The following is a 17,200-nucleotide window of genomic DNA, read 5'->3' on the forward strand; positions in this document are numbered from 1 at the left end:
AAAACCAAAAAGAAAAAAAAGAAACATTCACTCCGTGCCCAGTGCACGGGTTTGCTTTCAACGCTTCTCGCGCGGGCCAATAAATGATAAACAAACGAGTAGATTAAAACCAACCGGCCAATTTCGATAATTATTTTAAATAATCGAGACGTGGTCTCGTTTCATTGATTGCGGGCTGGCTGCGGAAACCTTTTTTGTAAATATACACTCTTACAGTTTCTATTCACTTTACCGAATTCTCTCCGAGACTACTCGTTGCGATTACGCTCTCTCAAGATATATCCAAACTCTTCGAGCTATCCTCTTGAATCTCTTTACAAGGTAGACGAGAACGTAGAACCTATTTCGACTACAGAAACTAATTGAAGTCCCAGGCCGGCCCGATCGATCGGTTCGATCGCAGGCAGATCGCAAACGACCGAGCGAGGTCTGGCGGAGATTTAAAATGAATACTTAAGGGAGAATAAAAAGGAAAAAGGGAAGATAGAGAGATGCATGAATTCTCCAGCGACTCGGCGAGCCCTGTGAATCCTCTGGAATTCGAGGTGATGTCGGACGGAAAAATGAAAATCGAAGACGTTGTGCGCGGTCGATTATTAGCGGTATAAACATCGCGGGGTAATTACGGGGGAATAATTGAAAACGTGAAACGATATTGCCTGGGGCAGCACATTAAACCTGCGTTTTGTACAGTTACTTGAACATTCTGCTCATGAGTAGAAGAGATATATAGATATTTATATATATATAGATATATACATAGGTGTATATATATATACATTGTTGTGTTAATGCATAGTATAAATATAATTGCATGTACGTCTACACGGCGACTCTCCGGCGGTACGACTAGGATAATAAATAAAATCACACGATAATTATGGGATCGCCGGCGACGGTGTCGCTTTTGACATCGCCCACGGTGTTCGGTTAAATGTTTGCGAAGACAATTTTACAAAATCGAGCTCCGGAAGCTCAGACCATCCCCCCGTTAGATGTTTCGAAAGCTGGGGCAAACTCTTCAAGTTCGAGCCTTATATTTGCCGTGCCCCCGATCGAAGTGTAGAACGAGATTAGCTCTCTGGCGTAATTACCCAAAGGCAGCCTGTCCTGTAAAATCGGAAACGTAAACGTATATTTTTTACGTTAAAACTACGTAAACGAGCTCACACCGCCGGAGAGTCCCTCTGTAAACAGGTGTTATGCATGATAAAGGAGATCGTTTCTTTCCCTCATTGCTCGAAATCGTTCCAGGAAATCGTTGCGCCGTGCATTATAACATAAATATACATATATTTTTCTTGTACATAGGGACGGGCGATTCCGAAGGTATCGTTCGCACGCGACGACGGCGATCTCGTCAGATTGCGTTTTATCGTTCCTCGGCGGGTCCTCGAGACCCCCACAGTCCTTAAAATCGGTCGAAAAAACCGAAACTCTGACCTGGCGATTCACTTTCGACATAATTGGAGATCGGATTTTCACTTTCCGAGAGCCTTCCTCCGCCTCTGCGGCACCGGTCGCCTCTCTCCTCTCGAATTCCGGAAATTGCCGCGATAGAATTGAAAAGTAGCCGGTGAATATCAATCGGGTCTCTTTTTATTCCAGATCCCCTGCAGTCGGGCAATTCTGCGAAAGTAATCGTTCCGTTTATCGACGGGATGATTACTCCTTAGAATTTATTAGCACGAAAGAGTGACTTTTATTGAAAAGAGAAATTTTTAACAAGTTTCCCAACTGCTGATAAACGAGTCCTCAGCCCCTTGCAAAACTTCCTTACTGGCGGAATCTAAAGAAAAATGGGAGGGAAAAAGTATGAACAGCCTTCGACGAAGGATTACAAAAAGTATTCGTTCGCGAAAGAAATATTTCTTTCGAGGACCTGTGCTGCAAGTGCCGAGGAAATTCTTTCGGATGCTACATCCGATCTCTAGGCATAAGACTTCATTTATGATTAACTCAGACTAACTTAGTGGGAAATCAGTCGATATATGCTCATCGTTTGTAAAGTACTTGACAGTTCCCTTATTGACAGTACAATTAATTTCTTTCCGATCGCCCATCGCCACGATCATTCGATCTTTCTCTCTCTCTCTCACTTTCTTTCTCTCCTCTCTCATACAGGGATCTATTGTTTATAATATTTCCAAGTCGTAGGTATAAAAACCGAATCTTAAGTGACATACTTAAAAGCCTCGAATATACAGATCCCGGGTAGCGGGCGTTATAAAAGAAAGATTTGTAATCATTGTTGGCTAACGGTAGAGTGGCGAATAACCGTGAGAACTTAATTATATTTTAATTGATTAATTTAAGACGTAGGTGTAGTTAATTTTCCGCGACGGGGTAGATCTTAAGGCGTTAGAGCGTAAGGGTTATTCCTAGTCAGGAAGTGTTACTTTCGACTTTTTCCGACTTTTTTATCAAGAAAGAAGAACCGGTGACGAGATTCGCGGTAGAGAGCCGACATGATTATTACGTAGAACTATGTAAGTAGTTTTAAATCAGTTAAGCCTCGCGTTGTCCTCTCGTATAAGTCTTGAATTTGTACAGAACCATTCCTTTAATCCCGCAGAGAGGAGAGAAAAAAATATATCCCTTCCGTCGTCACCACGAACATATATCGTACAACGAATCGAACTTACGTTAGGTTTACTTTCGCAAGATAACCGACTGAGAGCGCGTGAAAAAGTTCGGAACAACGGTGAGCACGAGATTGGCCATTGCAAAGACTTTCAAAGTCGTATCGAGTTCAAAAATGGTCACTAAACACTTTTCCCTTCTGCCTGGACATGTCTTACCATGTAAGAGACGCCGGCGGTATGTAAATGTCCATCAACGAAATTTGAGACCGTCAGTGTTAATATTTTATTTTATCTTTAAAAACCTACATGCGAATTCGAAAGACTTTAATGGCCATTTTCGACCGCATTGTGAACGGCGCCAACTTCCGGCAAAGTCCGGCCGCCAAGAGTAACCGAAAAGGGCAACAAAAGGGCAGAAAACAATGTGGAAACGGTGGGAAACGCTATCCTGTAGGAGCGATCCCGGGCTTTCCGGAAGTTCCCGTCCGCAAACCGGAAGCTACTAACGGGGCGACACCGGCTTCAACTTCCGGCAGAAGCTTCGCGCGTTAAAACAACGCGAAACCTGCAGGGGACCGCAGAAATCCGCGATTCGGCGAAACTTGTCCAACTTTTCCTCGGCCTTCCAAAAATCCGAATGCCTCGAGGAATCGTTATGCCCTCTCGGGAAATTCCAGAGAATAAAATTGCGTCAAATTGCGGATTTTCGCGAATTTCCCGACGAGTTTCGCGGCAGCCGGGTCGTCTAGAGAACACGGAACCATGGATCGAAAAACGCTTCGCGCCTATATTCTGTCTTTGTTGCGAGCATTATTTTCGTGGCACGAATCAGTCGCGTTTTCAGAAACCCCGAGGTCCGAGAAGTTGGAAATTCGATTGAAAATTTTCAGGAAATTAATGCTCGACCCACGAAATCCGGCTCCGGGGTTTCTGAGAACCCGGCCAGGCTGCCGGAGGATGTTAATTGTTGACGATCTCGTTAAAAGATATATATATAGAAATATATCCCTGCGAGAAGTTGCGATGACTTTGCGGGAGGTAGATAGGCGAAATTCTCGAGAATCGAGAACTGCGAGGGCGCACTCGCCAATTCGGTAGCGCAAATCGAGCTTTCGGCGAAATTCGACTCGAAATGAGTACGACTCGTGCTGGCAAGAAATGCCCGCTGAACGGAGAGCGAAAGTCCTGATCTAATCAGGGGGACACTTTCGAAAACGTAACTTCGAGTTCTTGGCAAAAGGCGCTAAAATTGGTTAGCTCGATTTTCCCGCATTCCCGTGGGATTGATAAATCGACTTCCTCTTCTTGTCCACGATTAAACGACACGATGCAGTGTCGGGGTCCTTTATTCGCAGTGCCCCATCTTTTGTCATTTCGTTGACTTCATTGAAACTTGCCGGTGGAAAGTGTAATTGGCGGAATCACGGGAGACGAAATTTTGCCGAGAACTCGGGCTGATCTTCCGCTGACGTGTATAGATCTTCCAAAGATCGTGCGAGTAAATCGACGAGAGAGACTGGACATCGTTGACGGACACGGGGCACGTTCGCGTGCTTAGGAGTAAAAGCAAAACAAAACTGAGAGAGAATAAGAATCAATTAATTGTAATTGAATTGAAAGTGCAAAATATACATACATTAAATGTTGTTTACACGAGAGGCTGGAAGGCGGTGGAGAAGACCCTACCATCACGTTGACCCACCCTAACAAATTATACAATTAAGACTTAAACAGCTCGGAAACAATTATAACAATGTCAAAAATTACCAATCTAAGGTCTAGAAGAATTATCGCAAGCATTAATCGCGTTCCTCGCATGAAGTGATTTTCATCCTACCATGATAGAAGTAGTCTCAGATGTGTCTTTACCTGTCCCTCGCGTGACGTGTCGTTAAGTTGCTAATTGTAAGTGGCCATTGACTGAAGCCTCGAGCAGGTCTGCATTTAACTTGCACACTAGGCGTGCAATTTTAAGCGGCATCTAAAGTGCCCCCTTTGCTTTTATTTACCTCGGAGACAGGAGGAAGTCGTTCCGGCCGGGGAGGAGTGCAATTAAGTTAGACTGTGCATAATGAATAACGTAAAGGTACCGGGAAGAGCAACGCGATTTACGGGGCGAAAAAACGCTTAGTGCTGTTGGCCAAGCCTAGAGTATTACCGCCTCCCAAGGGATCCTTTTAATAATTCCTTCTCGCTCCGGGGAAAGTGAAATTACCCGGACATTTAACCGACTCGCCGAAACTCACCATGCAGCGATTACTGCGAATTCATTTCCATCGAACCCCCGCTCCACTCCTGCAGTTTCTTGTGCCAAAATCAATTTTCGGGCCAGTCCTCACCCGATGCAGGGTTCTCTTCGGTCAGTTTTTCGTCTAAAATATTTGAAAAGTCATTACCATCATAGCAGTGATAAGAGAGGGAAGAAAATCTTCTATGATAACATTGATCCCCTTTATCTTTCTACCAAGCCATCGTTTATGCTTTCTCAGCAATAGAGTGCAATGGAAAATCCTCGGATGGAATGAATCAGCAGATAGGAACTTGTTGCGATCGAGATTAGATCGATCTAGAAGGTCTAGTCTTTGTTTGTTTACCCTGAAATTCTCTCAGATAAATTCCACAGACTCCTGTACATGTAAAGTTTATCCGTTTGTCCTCGGTAATACTTGTTTGGGAAAATAAGATGAAGGATTACTCCCGCCCTACCGTTCCCGCCTGATCTTATTCTGTCCCTAACGTGTTTGCTTCATCGTCCCTTTGGCCGAGAGTGATTAAAATAATTGTTTCTTCTGTCAGCGTTAATCCTGAGGTATCGTATCTTATTATTCAACGCTTTATCGCGGAAAATTGCGTTTCCCCCGCTATTTTTCCTCCTAATAGATATCGGACTTGACTTATGTGCTCGACGAGCGTGTTTTCCTAAAACGCGCCCTAATACCCGAGATAATTATTAAATTAAATAACAAACAGAATTACGTTCATCGATATGTCACGATATCTCGAAGGTTCCAAGTGAGATGAGTTATAGTGTTTATGCAAATATCCATATTATCGCGAGATACCGATTAGTTGTGGAGATCGGTTCGAATAATGCTGACGCCACGGAATGGAAAAAAAATGGCTGCGGTTACGTAGACGATAGGAACGGCTGTAAGAGCACGTCCACTAAAGATAGAGGCGCAAACCTTAGAATCGCCAGGGCGTCGGATCAAACGAAAGCTTTAAGACGGTTTTCATCGTCTTTTCATGACGCGCGTATTCCCCACGATACGCTCCACTTGGCGCAAAGAACCAGGGTCGCGTTATATCATCCTGCAACCCCGCGTTGCCCTCTGGTCCAGTGACTCGAAAGCCTCCGAATCGTCCTTCGCCGATAACGACATATCTCTATTCCATCCTGATTTCCTTCCGCTATTTTCTGGATCCAAACAAGACAGCTTGCAAATCCGTTCCTGAGCCTTCGTCACTATAAAACTGCTCCGTATCAACTGATTGATAAGACCGCTCGGAAGGGGACCTCTCGGGTCCAGCATCCATTAGCGCTCGTCACTCGCGAGTGACGTTGACAAGCAGAGCAAAACGACGAAAACCTCTGCCCAATTAAAGTCCCCCATCGTCAGCAGAATTATCTCTTTACGATCGTAACATCGTACATCTTCGAAACTCCCATCCTTGGCGGATCTCTTGGTGGTATCGTACCCTCGTCGTAACAAAATTCTTCCTGGTTCACGCATTGATAAGGGGGATCCCATTTTTTCCTGCGTTAAAAACTTTAACGAATTAATGAGACCCGCGACCTAAGGTCAAGGCTGGCCGAACTAGCCCAAGGCCAGTACCAAAATGGCTGCGGTGGCCTCTTGAGCCATCTCGAATCGGCGCCTCTGGGCCAGCGAGACTCCCCAACATGGAGTCACCGATAAGAGATCGACCACGAGGCCTCTTTCGATCAGCAGCCACTCGCTCGTCACTCGCGCTTGTGTGACGAATGACGAACCAACGGCTGCAAGAAAGCCGAAGACGAGAAGCGAGAATCCTCAGTCGCGCGCGGTCGTCACGGCTGAATAAGACCAGTCTTCTGTCATATCGCGGAAAGTCGGGAACCCGAGTACGCACGTCCGACCGGTAATGGCATTCGCTGGCAATAGCCAACGAACACCGGCAGAAAAATCCCAGCCACGGTTCTCTCGATGCGAAGCTTCGAGGACTCTCACGAGGACTTCAACGAACGCAAACTGCACTGTCAACCAATTTTCCCGGGTACGGTATCTCTGTTTTCATATTTAAAAATCGCGATCACGTGGAAAGACATTCATTTCTTTTTTTATTTCCACTGATATTAAAACTTTTCACGGTCCGTATGGAATAAATCCCTTTTCTATGAATAATTTAGGGCTTAACTTTGGGTTTAACCGTTTAACTTTGGATTTCTGATTTAACTGTGTAATTGCTAATGATTAAGGGGATAATTGTTTACAGTGAGGTTTGAAAATAAGCCGGGGATTGCGGGGGGACAATCGAGGCACCCGAGACTCTAGAGGCCTCAGAGCGACGGCTTTGTTAGTCACCATATGAACTGCTAAAGAATTAACAACGGACTACCCTACTTCCCAAGAATGACGTCCAACGAGAAGACTTATCTCCTTGGCCGCGGAGCTGCTCTCCACGATGTCGTTGTTTTGAGCCAGACGAACAAGATCGACTACGAACGAGGTTTGTTGGAACGAACTCTGCCATCTTGAGAATCGAGTTTCCCCCTAAAAAATAATATTCCTTACTAACAATGCAGTGAAAAAAATTGATTATCGTTTTAAACCGTATTTCCCAAAGTATCGCATTATATTGTTGTAGAATTCTGCACTTTTACGCGAATTTTAATGGTCTTTTGTGGGAGGTCGTTTCATACTACAGTGAAATGTCGATTATCTGGAATATCGAATGACATGTATCAGAGTAAGTACAGAGAATCTTGGTTATGAGAAATGTAGACCATAACAATATAAGATTATCGGTCACCGGCAGCTAATTCTTTGCAACTGTTAGAGCTATTTATAGACTACCAGCCTCTGTGACATATGTCGTGAGCATGTATAAAATGAGTGTAAAGAGATAAGATGTATTTCTGTCTAGCGGGGATATAATTATAGCGGAATTAAAGGTTCTACGTATAATTGGAAAGAAACAAAATTAAATATTTGTATGACATGTTTACATTGGAAAAAAATTCAGAGACAATGGAATGGCTTGTACTTGGATTAAAAGACGTGGGTTTATCTAAAAGTATACGATTAACCTCGGTTAATTGTCTCCTTGGCCTAAGATAAAATTGTTTTTTCTTTGGAACAATCCGGAATCTACTTCTGATTTATTCAGTCCTATTAGGGGTGTAATGCCTTATTTTCTAAGTACCTCGGATAATCGATGTTCCACTGTGCTAAACGGTGTTAAATAATTAAACGAAGACGCTTAACAGAATGTCCTTAATTTGAGTAAATCCCAGTTCAATCCAAATGAACCTTCTCGTTTCAATTAAAATTTACAAGCATTTTGGCCAACGATAGCTGCCTGTAATAAAACATTTTAATTAAAATGCCCAAGTCGTGGGAAGCGATTCGGTCGAAGCTTCATTGCATCAAACCAAACCTCCATTAATTCAACTAAATTTCAGTCGAATCGACTGTTCAAACTGGGTACTACATACAAATCATCTCATTGCCAACTCACGGCCCAATCGATTACCCAATTCCAAATCAACTCCAGTCAAATCTGTGCGTCTAGAATTGATCAAACCGAAGTTCAATTTTAATCAGCGGCCTACCACTGCTTCATCGAAGTTTAATGGATTCTAGGAAATTTCGTTTCGATACATTATATATAAGGAGAATTACATTCTCGTAGCAGCGCTTTCATTTTGAACCCGTTAAGTTAAATAACAGCTATATTAGGATTAATACACAACCGTTTTCATCGGTACTTTAAATGTACACATCCATTTCAACGTTTTGCGAAGCGCGCTTTTCTGTTGCACGAATCTCATTTTGTGATAAATTTAAGTGAAACAGTGTTTAATCGACAAGCAACCATCGAGTGTACACTGACCATTTCTTGCAGAACTGACGCGAGAGGACTTGGAGTACAACACAGCGCACCCTGCGTGGATAAGTATTCGTTTATGTTTGTTTTGGATGTTCTGGGCAGTGTTAATTGCGGTTCTGTTCCTTTCGATTTTCGTATACTGTTGCGTATGCCCGGTCACTTGTATGGACTCGGTACACCAGTAATAAGCGTAAGTACCAATGCTCCGTGCAAAATTTCCACTAGAAAAAATAAATTCGTCTATAACAATGTTCGATACAACGAATATTTACCAAGAAATTTATTCCAGGGAAATCGATTTAAGAAGAGGCCCGCCAATTTCCAGCAACGAATCCACGAAGTATGATATGTGGGAGATTTAAGCCCTTCTACTTGGAACCAAGCGTTGCCAGCTAAAGAACAAAAGAGGAAATAGATCGATGCTGAGAATATTACACGCTCTGTGCAGAGCTTTTATTTTATTATATACTGGAATTCGACGATTGCGAGCCGTCATAACATAAAGCGCGCAAATATACAGAAATACATCATGTTTACGTACGCTTCTACAACTGATACGATACGCGTATTGTTGATAGCGTTTAAGCGCAGTCCTGTCTCTAAGTCGTTGAATAAACGTTTCGTGAATATAGCCAAAACTGAGTGTCATTCGCCGTCCTTCGAAAATTTTGTTTACCCCATTGAGTGATGGGATAGCGCTGGCTCCTTTTTCTTTTCATTCCATTTTAAACGTGCTCGTTACTTGAATGCGCCAATACCAAGAATTCTTGCATCAGCGAGTGATTAAACATTAAGTGAGGTTGCATAATATCTATCCAATTGTCCCTTCAATTTAGGAGTAATTAAAAATTAGGCAGGGAAAGCATGTACAAAAAATCCTGTTTTTAGTTTAACGGGTCAAAATGAACAACGCTCCTAAAGCGCGCCTGAATGCAATCTTTTTTCCACTTTTTCCCGCCAAGAATGTTGAATTTTAAGCTCTATACCCGATCTGCGCGCGCAGAAAAAGCTCTGTACATCCGAGCAATAAGACATCCTGCAACGCGAAGAAAATGATCATCGTAAATCATAAAACGTGCCAATTTCTTAAATATTCCATGAAAATACAATACTGAACATATATAAAAAAAGCATACATTCAGCGTGATTTCCGTTGTTCTTTTCAAGAATTTTGAATTCCATCGTACGTTTTCTAAAGACACGTTCCTATTGGCTGAGAGCTGTAAACGCCTTCAAAAATAGGATCCGAACGCAGTACGCGCGCCACCCATAAATGACATTCTTGAACTCTAAAAGTATTCATTAGAAAAATAATTATCATAATCTCTTCTCAGGGTCATTACCCACGTCTTATTTACCTTCCGTACCGTCATCTCCCACCGACTAGTCAAATTTAAATTCATTAATCTCCTGGTGACTCTAGGTCACCGCGCACGCGTATCCGAAATGTCGAATGCGCAGACTCCTTCGCGCATCTGCAGAGTGGAGCGCTAGCATCGCGCGTTGCCATTGGCCGAGCACCGCCACGCTCGACTCCGATTGGCCGACGCGTCCTAACTTCGTCCTCTCGATATCGCCGGTCATTGACGCGTCTGCCGCTAACGGCGCTTTCGTTTCTTCAGGTTTCCCGTTGGAGGGGACTCGTACTCTCAGCAAGCGTAGGAACGGCAGCGCGCGCTTAGTCCCCGGTTACATAAGGTCGTCTGTACGCTCCATCCTCGAGGTCATCGCGATGGAGAGTGGGAGGGTCGACTTAGATAGCGGGGAGGTGAACCCCACGAAGGAGGCCCAGCTAGTTGCTACCTACAAGCCGTTGCCGGACGACGACTTTAACTGGCAAGCTAACAAGGAAAAGAACGACAAAATGAGCAAACACGCCCCGGACAACGACAATGATGACGGGATCCAGGAGAAAATGCTTAAAGACGAGAATAAGGTCGGCTCGCTCAAAGATGTTACCGAGGTATGCTCCTATCGATTTTCGAACGACTGTTGGCCACGCCGATATGGCCGAATCTTATCTCTTATTGGGTACACTCTCACGAGATCTTTACCTTTCCATGGAATAAATTAGATATTTCTGTTCATTCCTCTTTGGTAATTAGAGAGTTAGGTCATTTTCTTGAAGCTGGAGAAAATCTAATTTAGTGACTTAAATTATATGGAGCCATAATGTTCAATTGTAAAATGTTAATACGCGTTGTGCCAAATGAGTGTGCTAATTGAAAAACGTTTCGTCTTTGTTTGCGCCCAGCTATTCAGGGGCACTGTTGGAAATAATGAAATGTGGCTTTGTCCTTGCATCAGTCATGTTCATTACTGAAAGGATCTGTAAAAACTGAAATAACTTCTTTGAGTTATTGCCACGAACAAAATTATACACGAATGAATACTGGCTGGTCTTCATATTCCTAGCATTCGGAAGTAGGTGATCAGTAGAGTACAATTGTTAGCACCGTGTAGTTCATTCTAAAACTTGTTTCTTACTTGAATTGTTGTTACATCGTTAAAAATAGTATTTCTTGTGGTATTTATTAAACGACGCTGAAGATTACTCTATCTACCATGCTTTGATTAAGTATACGTCTGAAACCTGTTTACCATAATTTTTTATCGTTGGAACGCTTAAGTTAATTTCTGATAGGCGCAATCAATTTCAAAATTGTTTACATTAGATTTTGCATTAAATGAGAAAACATTGTCCAAAGGTGAAGTTCATCTCAGAAAATGGAGATGCAAAGATTGACATAGAAACGGTTAAACAAATAATGTCCGGATTAAGCAAAGAAGAGCTTATGAAATATGCCAATGATCCGTTCTGGGTGCGCTTAAGATGGTTTCTGTTCATTGGATTTTGGCTGTTGTGGGTTGCTATGTTAGCTGGAGCCATAGCCATTATTGTTATGGCACCAAAATGTACCGCGCCGCAACCAAAAAAATTATTTGAAGAAAGTCCCATAGTTCGCTTAGAACCAGCAGACACGCCAAGTAAATCTATTAAGGGATTAGAAAATTTGCTTGATGATTTGAACAAGCAGCATACCAAGGTGATTTCACTGTACTCCGTCGTAAAGTCTACGGTACCTGGTAGGTACATAATTTATGCAAGATAAGGACATAAAATTCAGACTGTAATTATTGTATCTAAGCCTTCTTTTCTCGTAATTCAAGGGCACACTGAGGATTTCAAAGATGTACAGCCACAAGTAGGTCGTATAAACGATTTGCTGGAATTTGTAAAAGCTGCAGGAGAACGAGGAAGTCAAGTCGTTTTAGAACTTGATCCCAATCACTCTTCTGAGAAGCACTCATGGTTTGAGCGATCTGTGAAGAAAGAAGATCCATTCACAGACTACTATGTTTGGGCTGATGGCAAGACTGGCCCTGATGGCATTAAAAATCCTCCAAATAATTGGGTAATTGATTATTTGTAGGTTCTGTTCATTTCGCAGAACCAATAATAGAAACCTAATTGAATAATATGACTGTTTAGCTAAGTGTACACGGTGGCTCTGCATGGGAATGGAACCCAGAAAGGAAACAATATTACCTTCATCAATTCAATAAAACACAACCTGATTTGAATTACAACAATCCATTAGTAGTTGAAGAATTCAGTGTAAGTATAACTATACGTCCTGTGTTTTCGCGTTTTAAATGACTTGTTACTTATAGTATTTTTCATTTTCAGGACATTTTAAGACATTGGCTGCAACTTGGAATTACCGGCTTTAGACTCGGCGGTACACAGTTTTTGACAGAAGATCCAACTTTAGCAGATGAATCATCAGGTACTGAACATGCAGTTGCCGATGACTACGAATCTCTGACACACGTGCACACAAGAAATCGTCTTGAAAATGGAGATGTTTTGCGGAAATGGCGAGAAGTAGTTTCAAATTTCACAAACGGAGAAGGGTGAGTATCTATTTTACCGAAAACGTAAACTGAAATTTCTGGAATGCCTCATATAATATGTTTTCATTACAGATTGTTCGCTCTTCGAGATGATATTGGAGCAGATAATTTGAAAGTATTCAATGAAAAAGAGACGTTAATTGATCTTCCTCAGAGTTCTCAGTTCCTTATTAATGCTAATCAAGCAATTTCTGCTGAAACACTCAAAAAGGGATTCTCCCAATGGCTTGCAAGTGCCCGTTGGCCAGGTTGGGATGTGAGTATTCACATATAAAGCACAATTGCAAAAACTGAATTTATTTACAAATTAATCTTTTCAGCTAAACGGTGAACGTAGAGCTTTGAGGAAACGAGTGCCTAACGACATAGCAGACAGTTTAACTCTGATGAGTCTCCTCTTGCCAGGAACTCCTATTGTGCAGTTGAATGATACTCGTTCCGCAAGTGAGGCGTTTGCCACACTCTCCAAAGCTCGCAGTGGGTCGACGTTCTTGTATGGAGACGTTAATACATACGTCATCAATGGAACCGTGTTTGTCTATACCAGGTAGGCCAAAACTGTAATACTCGGATTTCATTTTTACACAGGGTGTAACATCCTCAAGCATTGGCCCAATCGAATTAACTCTCTACGGACACTTACTGTCCTTTACAAGAGCAAGTCAATTATGAACTCAATTGAGTACATCCCGAGTTATTCTTCCCTCCAAGTGTGTCGTACTAAGCTCACAAGATGACCAAATTTAATCTACCATCACATTCCCCTAATAAATTAACAAACTAATCCAATTTATCCTGTTTTATGGTTGCTTTTCGTGGCAACAGGGATTGGTGAGTTTCAATCCTAACATATCGCATGTCTAGTAATAGCTTTTGTTGCATTTCACGAATACTAACTATATACACTTATTTTATCGGTCTTATATATTTTTCTTTAGAATAAAATATTTCTATTTTGTATAAATTCAGGTTGAAAAGCGGTAATCCTGGATTTCTGGTAGCATATCAGAGTGCTGAAACACTTGCCACAATAGATGTGTCAGGACTACCAAAAGTGCCTGAAGAAGTCACCATCTTTGCACACAGTCCTAATTATGTTCAAAAAGACAATGATATTCAGTAAGTTTTGCGAATTTATTAACAATTTGCCAAAAAAATTCGTTATTCTGCTATACTAAACTTATCTTGTTTCAGAACTAAGCTGTTTTCGAAGGAACTGCCAATAGGACCTAAAAGTACATTGGTCGTTACCTTTGTTCCCAAGAACTAATTGTGATGTCAATTGTGTGGACCATCGATGCATTTCTTTTCGCATTTAAGTTATTCTTAGCTTGGACTTTTTGTTGGCTGAATGCAGCAATTAAATGGAGCATTACAAAAGAATGTATGATGAGTAATGTTTCCCATCCCTATACTTTTTTCATCCAAATATGAAGAATTTTTAGTATAAAAACACTCGAAATATATTTTTCTTACAAAATGGTTCTATATTCAGCGATAATATAAATATTTCTGTACATTAGGTCTTCTATATTTTAATTATGTTTAAAATATCACAGTTTGCTCTACTATTCAGTATGCAGTTTATTGGGGTCAGTAAATCGAGCAGTGAGAATGTAAAATAGTGCTGGTAACGGAACTAAGGCCAACATTGCTGGGTGGAGATTCATTCCACGTAGTGTGGCAACTCCCATTACTCCATACCCATGCAACAACCAGTGGCCAAGAATCACTATTACATTTCTAATATCAGATACAGAATTCAACAGCAGCGATTTCATAGTCTGTAATATAAAAATAACATTAATCTGTGTTCAATGGGTAAAACAAATATGTAATTTCTTACCTGATTCAACCTGAAGGCAAAATGGGTAGCACTAGTTTGTACTGATAAAATTATGGTGATATATGGAAATGAATAATCTGAAATTTGTACATATTAAAATTAACATTCAACATATATACTAATCAATAGATAAGTACTAGATTACTTACATATGAGACCACCACATACTGCATGTAACAATGACAAAATCGGGAAAAAATATAATGCAGCATAAATTGAAAATTTGCCTTCTTTTGGTAAAAATTTCTTAGCTATTATTGGTCGTATTAATAACATAAGTATGATACCAAAGGCATAGAAAACAAAGACCATAGAATAGCTGAAAAGAGATGTAGTCATGTAGTAATGAGTATAAAAATATTAATAGCTTGGTTTTGTAAAAATGAGAGTAATTACAGAGGGTAAACAGCCTCCTGTGTACAATGCAACGTTTCCTCATAATTAGGGCTAGGATTGTGCAGCAATGTATACCAATCAGAAAGACGTTTTACTCTGCATGATCTTATTCCAAATGTACCGATTGGTTCAGTCAATTGCAATGTAACAAGCGACGCAGCAACTATCTCAAACAAAGCTGAGAAGTGCAAAGCTATTACTTCCTTCGTAATATTGCGCCGCATGGCAACCATGTCAATACATGACCAGTGAAGTACAAGTGCCAGTAGGGCCATGAAGCCGAGGTACAACCAATCGTAAAACATTGGTGCATCTTCACAAGGTATGCATATCGAGGAGCCATTTGTTCTGAATCCTCTTGGGCATGCTCCGCAATCACTCCAGTTACCATCGAGTAACAATTCTCTTCCACAGTACAATCCAGGGCAACGAGTCGATATACTTAACATTTTTAATTACGGGTCTTTCACTTTTTATAAGTAAACATTCTGCCAACCATTATTCAAGTGGAGAAAAAGGGACAATGTAAGGTTATGAATCATTCCAAACATTATCACTTTATACTAAACATCCTAATTTTCAACTGACAACTTTAGTAATTATACATTTTATACTTTGTACCTTAAAACCTTAGTACTATTAAATGCTACTGACACTTTGCTCTAAAACAGCCCAAAACAATTCTGACCTTCTGCTTGCGTCAGTTCACGTCAGTTGCAGTAGCTATACTAAGCTATATTGCCGTAATGTTGTAAGAATTATCAATGAAAAATTGTGTGGAACTTCCTAACTGTTCTGACAAGGAAGCAACGGCGATATTGGCAGTTTCTTCGTTATAAATATACATTACCGATAATCTAGAACATTATTCAAGTAATTGTTTATTTACAGATGCTAAATCTGCTTTACCACTTGTTTAACAGGGTTGGTAAGTAAAATACCCTAGGTAATTCGCGTAGTTTTTTTACAGTAAATTACTAGGTATTTTACATCAGGAGGTCTATCACGTAAAGCAAATTGAGCGAAAATGTGAAAAATTAGTGACTGACGATATTACGGAACGTTTTTGGCGGTGAAAATGCAAGAACATTCGTGTGAACTGATTCGGCACATATTTTTTAAGCGAAATAGTGAAGCGTACAAGAAAAGACAGAAAAATAAGCGCCGTGAACGCCATCTTCCACGGATTGTGATACCAAAATTCAAAATGGAAAATCTCCGGGGTGTTTTGATTTTTGGCAACAATCATTCGGGGATGTACTAATAACTTTATTAGAAGAAGAAAGGAATTACGTGATGTCTTAGACCCATTTTCGTGAGAGGAAAGAGAATTTACTAGCATGTACAGGTTAGTTTTTATTATTGCGAGGTTATATTACATTATTAAACATTGAAAACTGTTAAATAATTCATGCTTACATGACATGATAAGAAAATTATATTATAGAACTTCTAATTTTAGAACATGTAAATATGAATAGACTCGAGTCCTCCTTTATTTTTAATAGATCTCTGCTTTTAACGGCTTTCCATCTTCCCGCCTTTCCTGCCTATAACCCACACCTCTCAACAATTTTCGATTTACAAGGTATATACCTTTATTTAGCAATATTACTAGACCGGAAGTGCTAGTGATCTCGTTGTTTCATATAGCGAATACGTGATTCGGCGAATAAACCCACGTGAGATGAAAGTGCGAGAAGTAAGCGCTCTCGTCAAAATACGTAATAAACGCCCAGAGATAAATTGAGAGATCGGTCACGAGCAGGGTCGCGCGATCGCGTCACATGCTGCCCTCTGATAGTCGGTGCGGGCGGCTAACGTACTTGCCACCTGTTACCCCTCAGTGGCGGCGCAACTCATTTCTGGTTTCGGTGCAATCCCCTAAGGATGGCAACCATTAATTATGCATCACTTCATCAACTTTTGATGAACCATTTCAACCAGTTTCAACTTATCACTCTTAGAAATTGTTTTTGGCAAATTTAATTCATATTGCATGAAATATCTTAATATATTTTCTGAAAATGAAAGGTCCCAGGTCAATGACAAAAATTAAGTCATTTTGCTTTCATAATATTAATGGGAATCGCGCGTGATATCTTCATTTTCTCAAAAAGTAATCTTCCAAGAGTGATGAAAATGTAATCAGATCGTGCTATCAGTCCGGTCTTGCTAATTAAAAACCTTGACCAGCGCGAAAGCAATTGCATATCAGGCAATAACTATAGAATTATAGATCGTCGACACGATGAATCACCGATTGCAGATATATCTCTGATCACGCCTTCGTAATATCGTCGCAATGAGACACCTTTTCCACGCAACCTGTGCTCAAAGTCATTCATACTTTCAATGGAAG

At 40.9% G+C, this 17,200-nt stretch overlaps 2 protein-coding genes and 1 long non-coding RNA gene across 4 annotated transcripts; 1 reads left to right on the forward strand and 2 right to left on the reverse strand.

Moving 5' to 3' along the window:
• Positions 1 to 1,269: 1,269 nt before the first annotated feature.
• LOC105697275 lies at positions 1,270 to 6,122 on the reverse strand. The gene is made up of 5 exons (XR_001103805.1): positions 5,771 to 6,122; positions 4,832 to 4,957; positions 4,455 to 4,647; positions 4,222 to 4,288; positions 1,270 to 4,138 (listed from the first exon to the last, which is right to left on the reverse strand). It is a non-coding gene; the product is annotated as an uncharacterized LOC105697275 (long non-coding RNA).
• Positions 6,123 to 6,587: 465 nt separating this feature from the next.
• LOC105697271 (alpha-glucosidase) lies at positions 6,588 to 13,979 on the forward strand. Of its 2 annotated transcripts, XM_012420445.2 has the most exons (12): positions 6,588 to 6,842; positions 7,062 to 7,295; positions 10,301 to 10,641; positions 11,387 to 11,765; positions 11,850 to 12,094; positions 12,172 to 12,297; positions 12,370 to 12,596; positions 12,669 to 12,852; positions 12,917 to 13,143; positions 13,422 to 13,427; positions 13,566 to 13,715; positions 13,791 to 13,979. In XM_012420445.2, the coding sequence occupies exons 2-12, from the start codon at positions 7,199 to 7,201 to the stop codon at positions 13,864 to 13,866; spliced, it is 2,058 nt and encodes a 685-aa protein (XP_012275868.1). In that variant the 5' UTR covers positions 6,588 to 6,842; positions 7,062 to 7,198; the 3' UTR covers positions 13,867 to 13,979. The 2 variants fall into 2 exon arrangements, with proteins under 2 accessions (XP_012275868.1, XP_012275869.1); XM_012420446.2 differs by lacking the exon at positions 13,422 to 13,427 and having other exon boundaries at positions 6,590 to 6,842.
• A 92-nt stretch (positions 13,980 to 14,071) lies between these two features.
• On the reverse strand, positions 14,072 to 15,769 carry LOC105697273 (JNK1/MAPK8-associated membrane protein). Its single transcript, XM_012420450.2, has 4 exons — positions 14,839 to 15,769; positions 14,592 to 14,761; positions 14,443 to 14,519; positions 14,072 to 14,380 (listed from the first exon to the last, which is right to left on the reverse strand). The coding sequence occupies exons 1-4, from the start codon at positions 15,285 to 15,287 to the stop codon at positions 14,165 to 14,167; spliced, it is 912 nt and encodes a 303-aa protein (XP_012275873.1). The 5' UTR covers positions 15,288 to 15,769; the 3' UTR covers positions 14,072 to 14,164.
• Between the last annotated feature and the right edge of the window lie 1,431 nt (positions 15,770 to 17,200).

Source organism: Orussus abietinus, unplaced genomic scaffold (assembly GCF_000612105.2).
Source record: "Orussus abietinus isolate OABI.00-Male unplaced genomic scaffold, Oabi_2.0 scaffold42, whole genome shotgun sequence".
Classification (NCBI taxonomy): Eukaryota; Metazoa; Arthropoda; class Insecta; order Hymenoptera; family Orussidae; genus Orussus; species Orussus abietinus.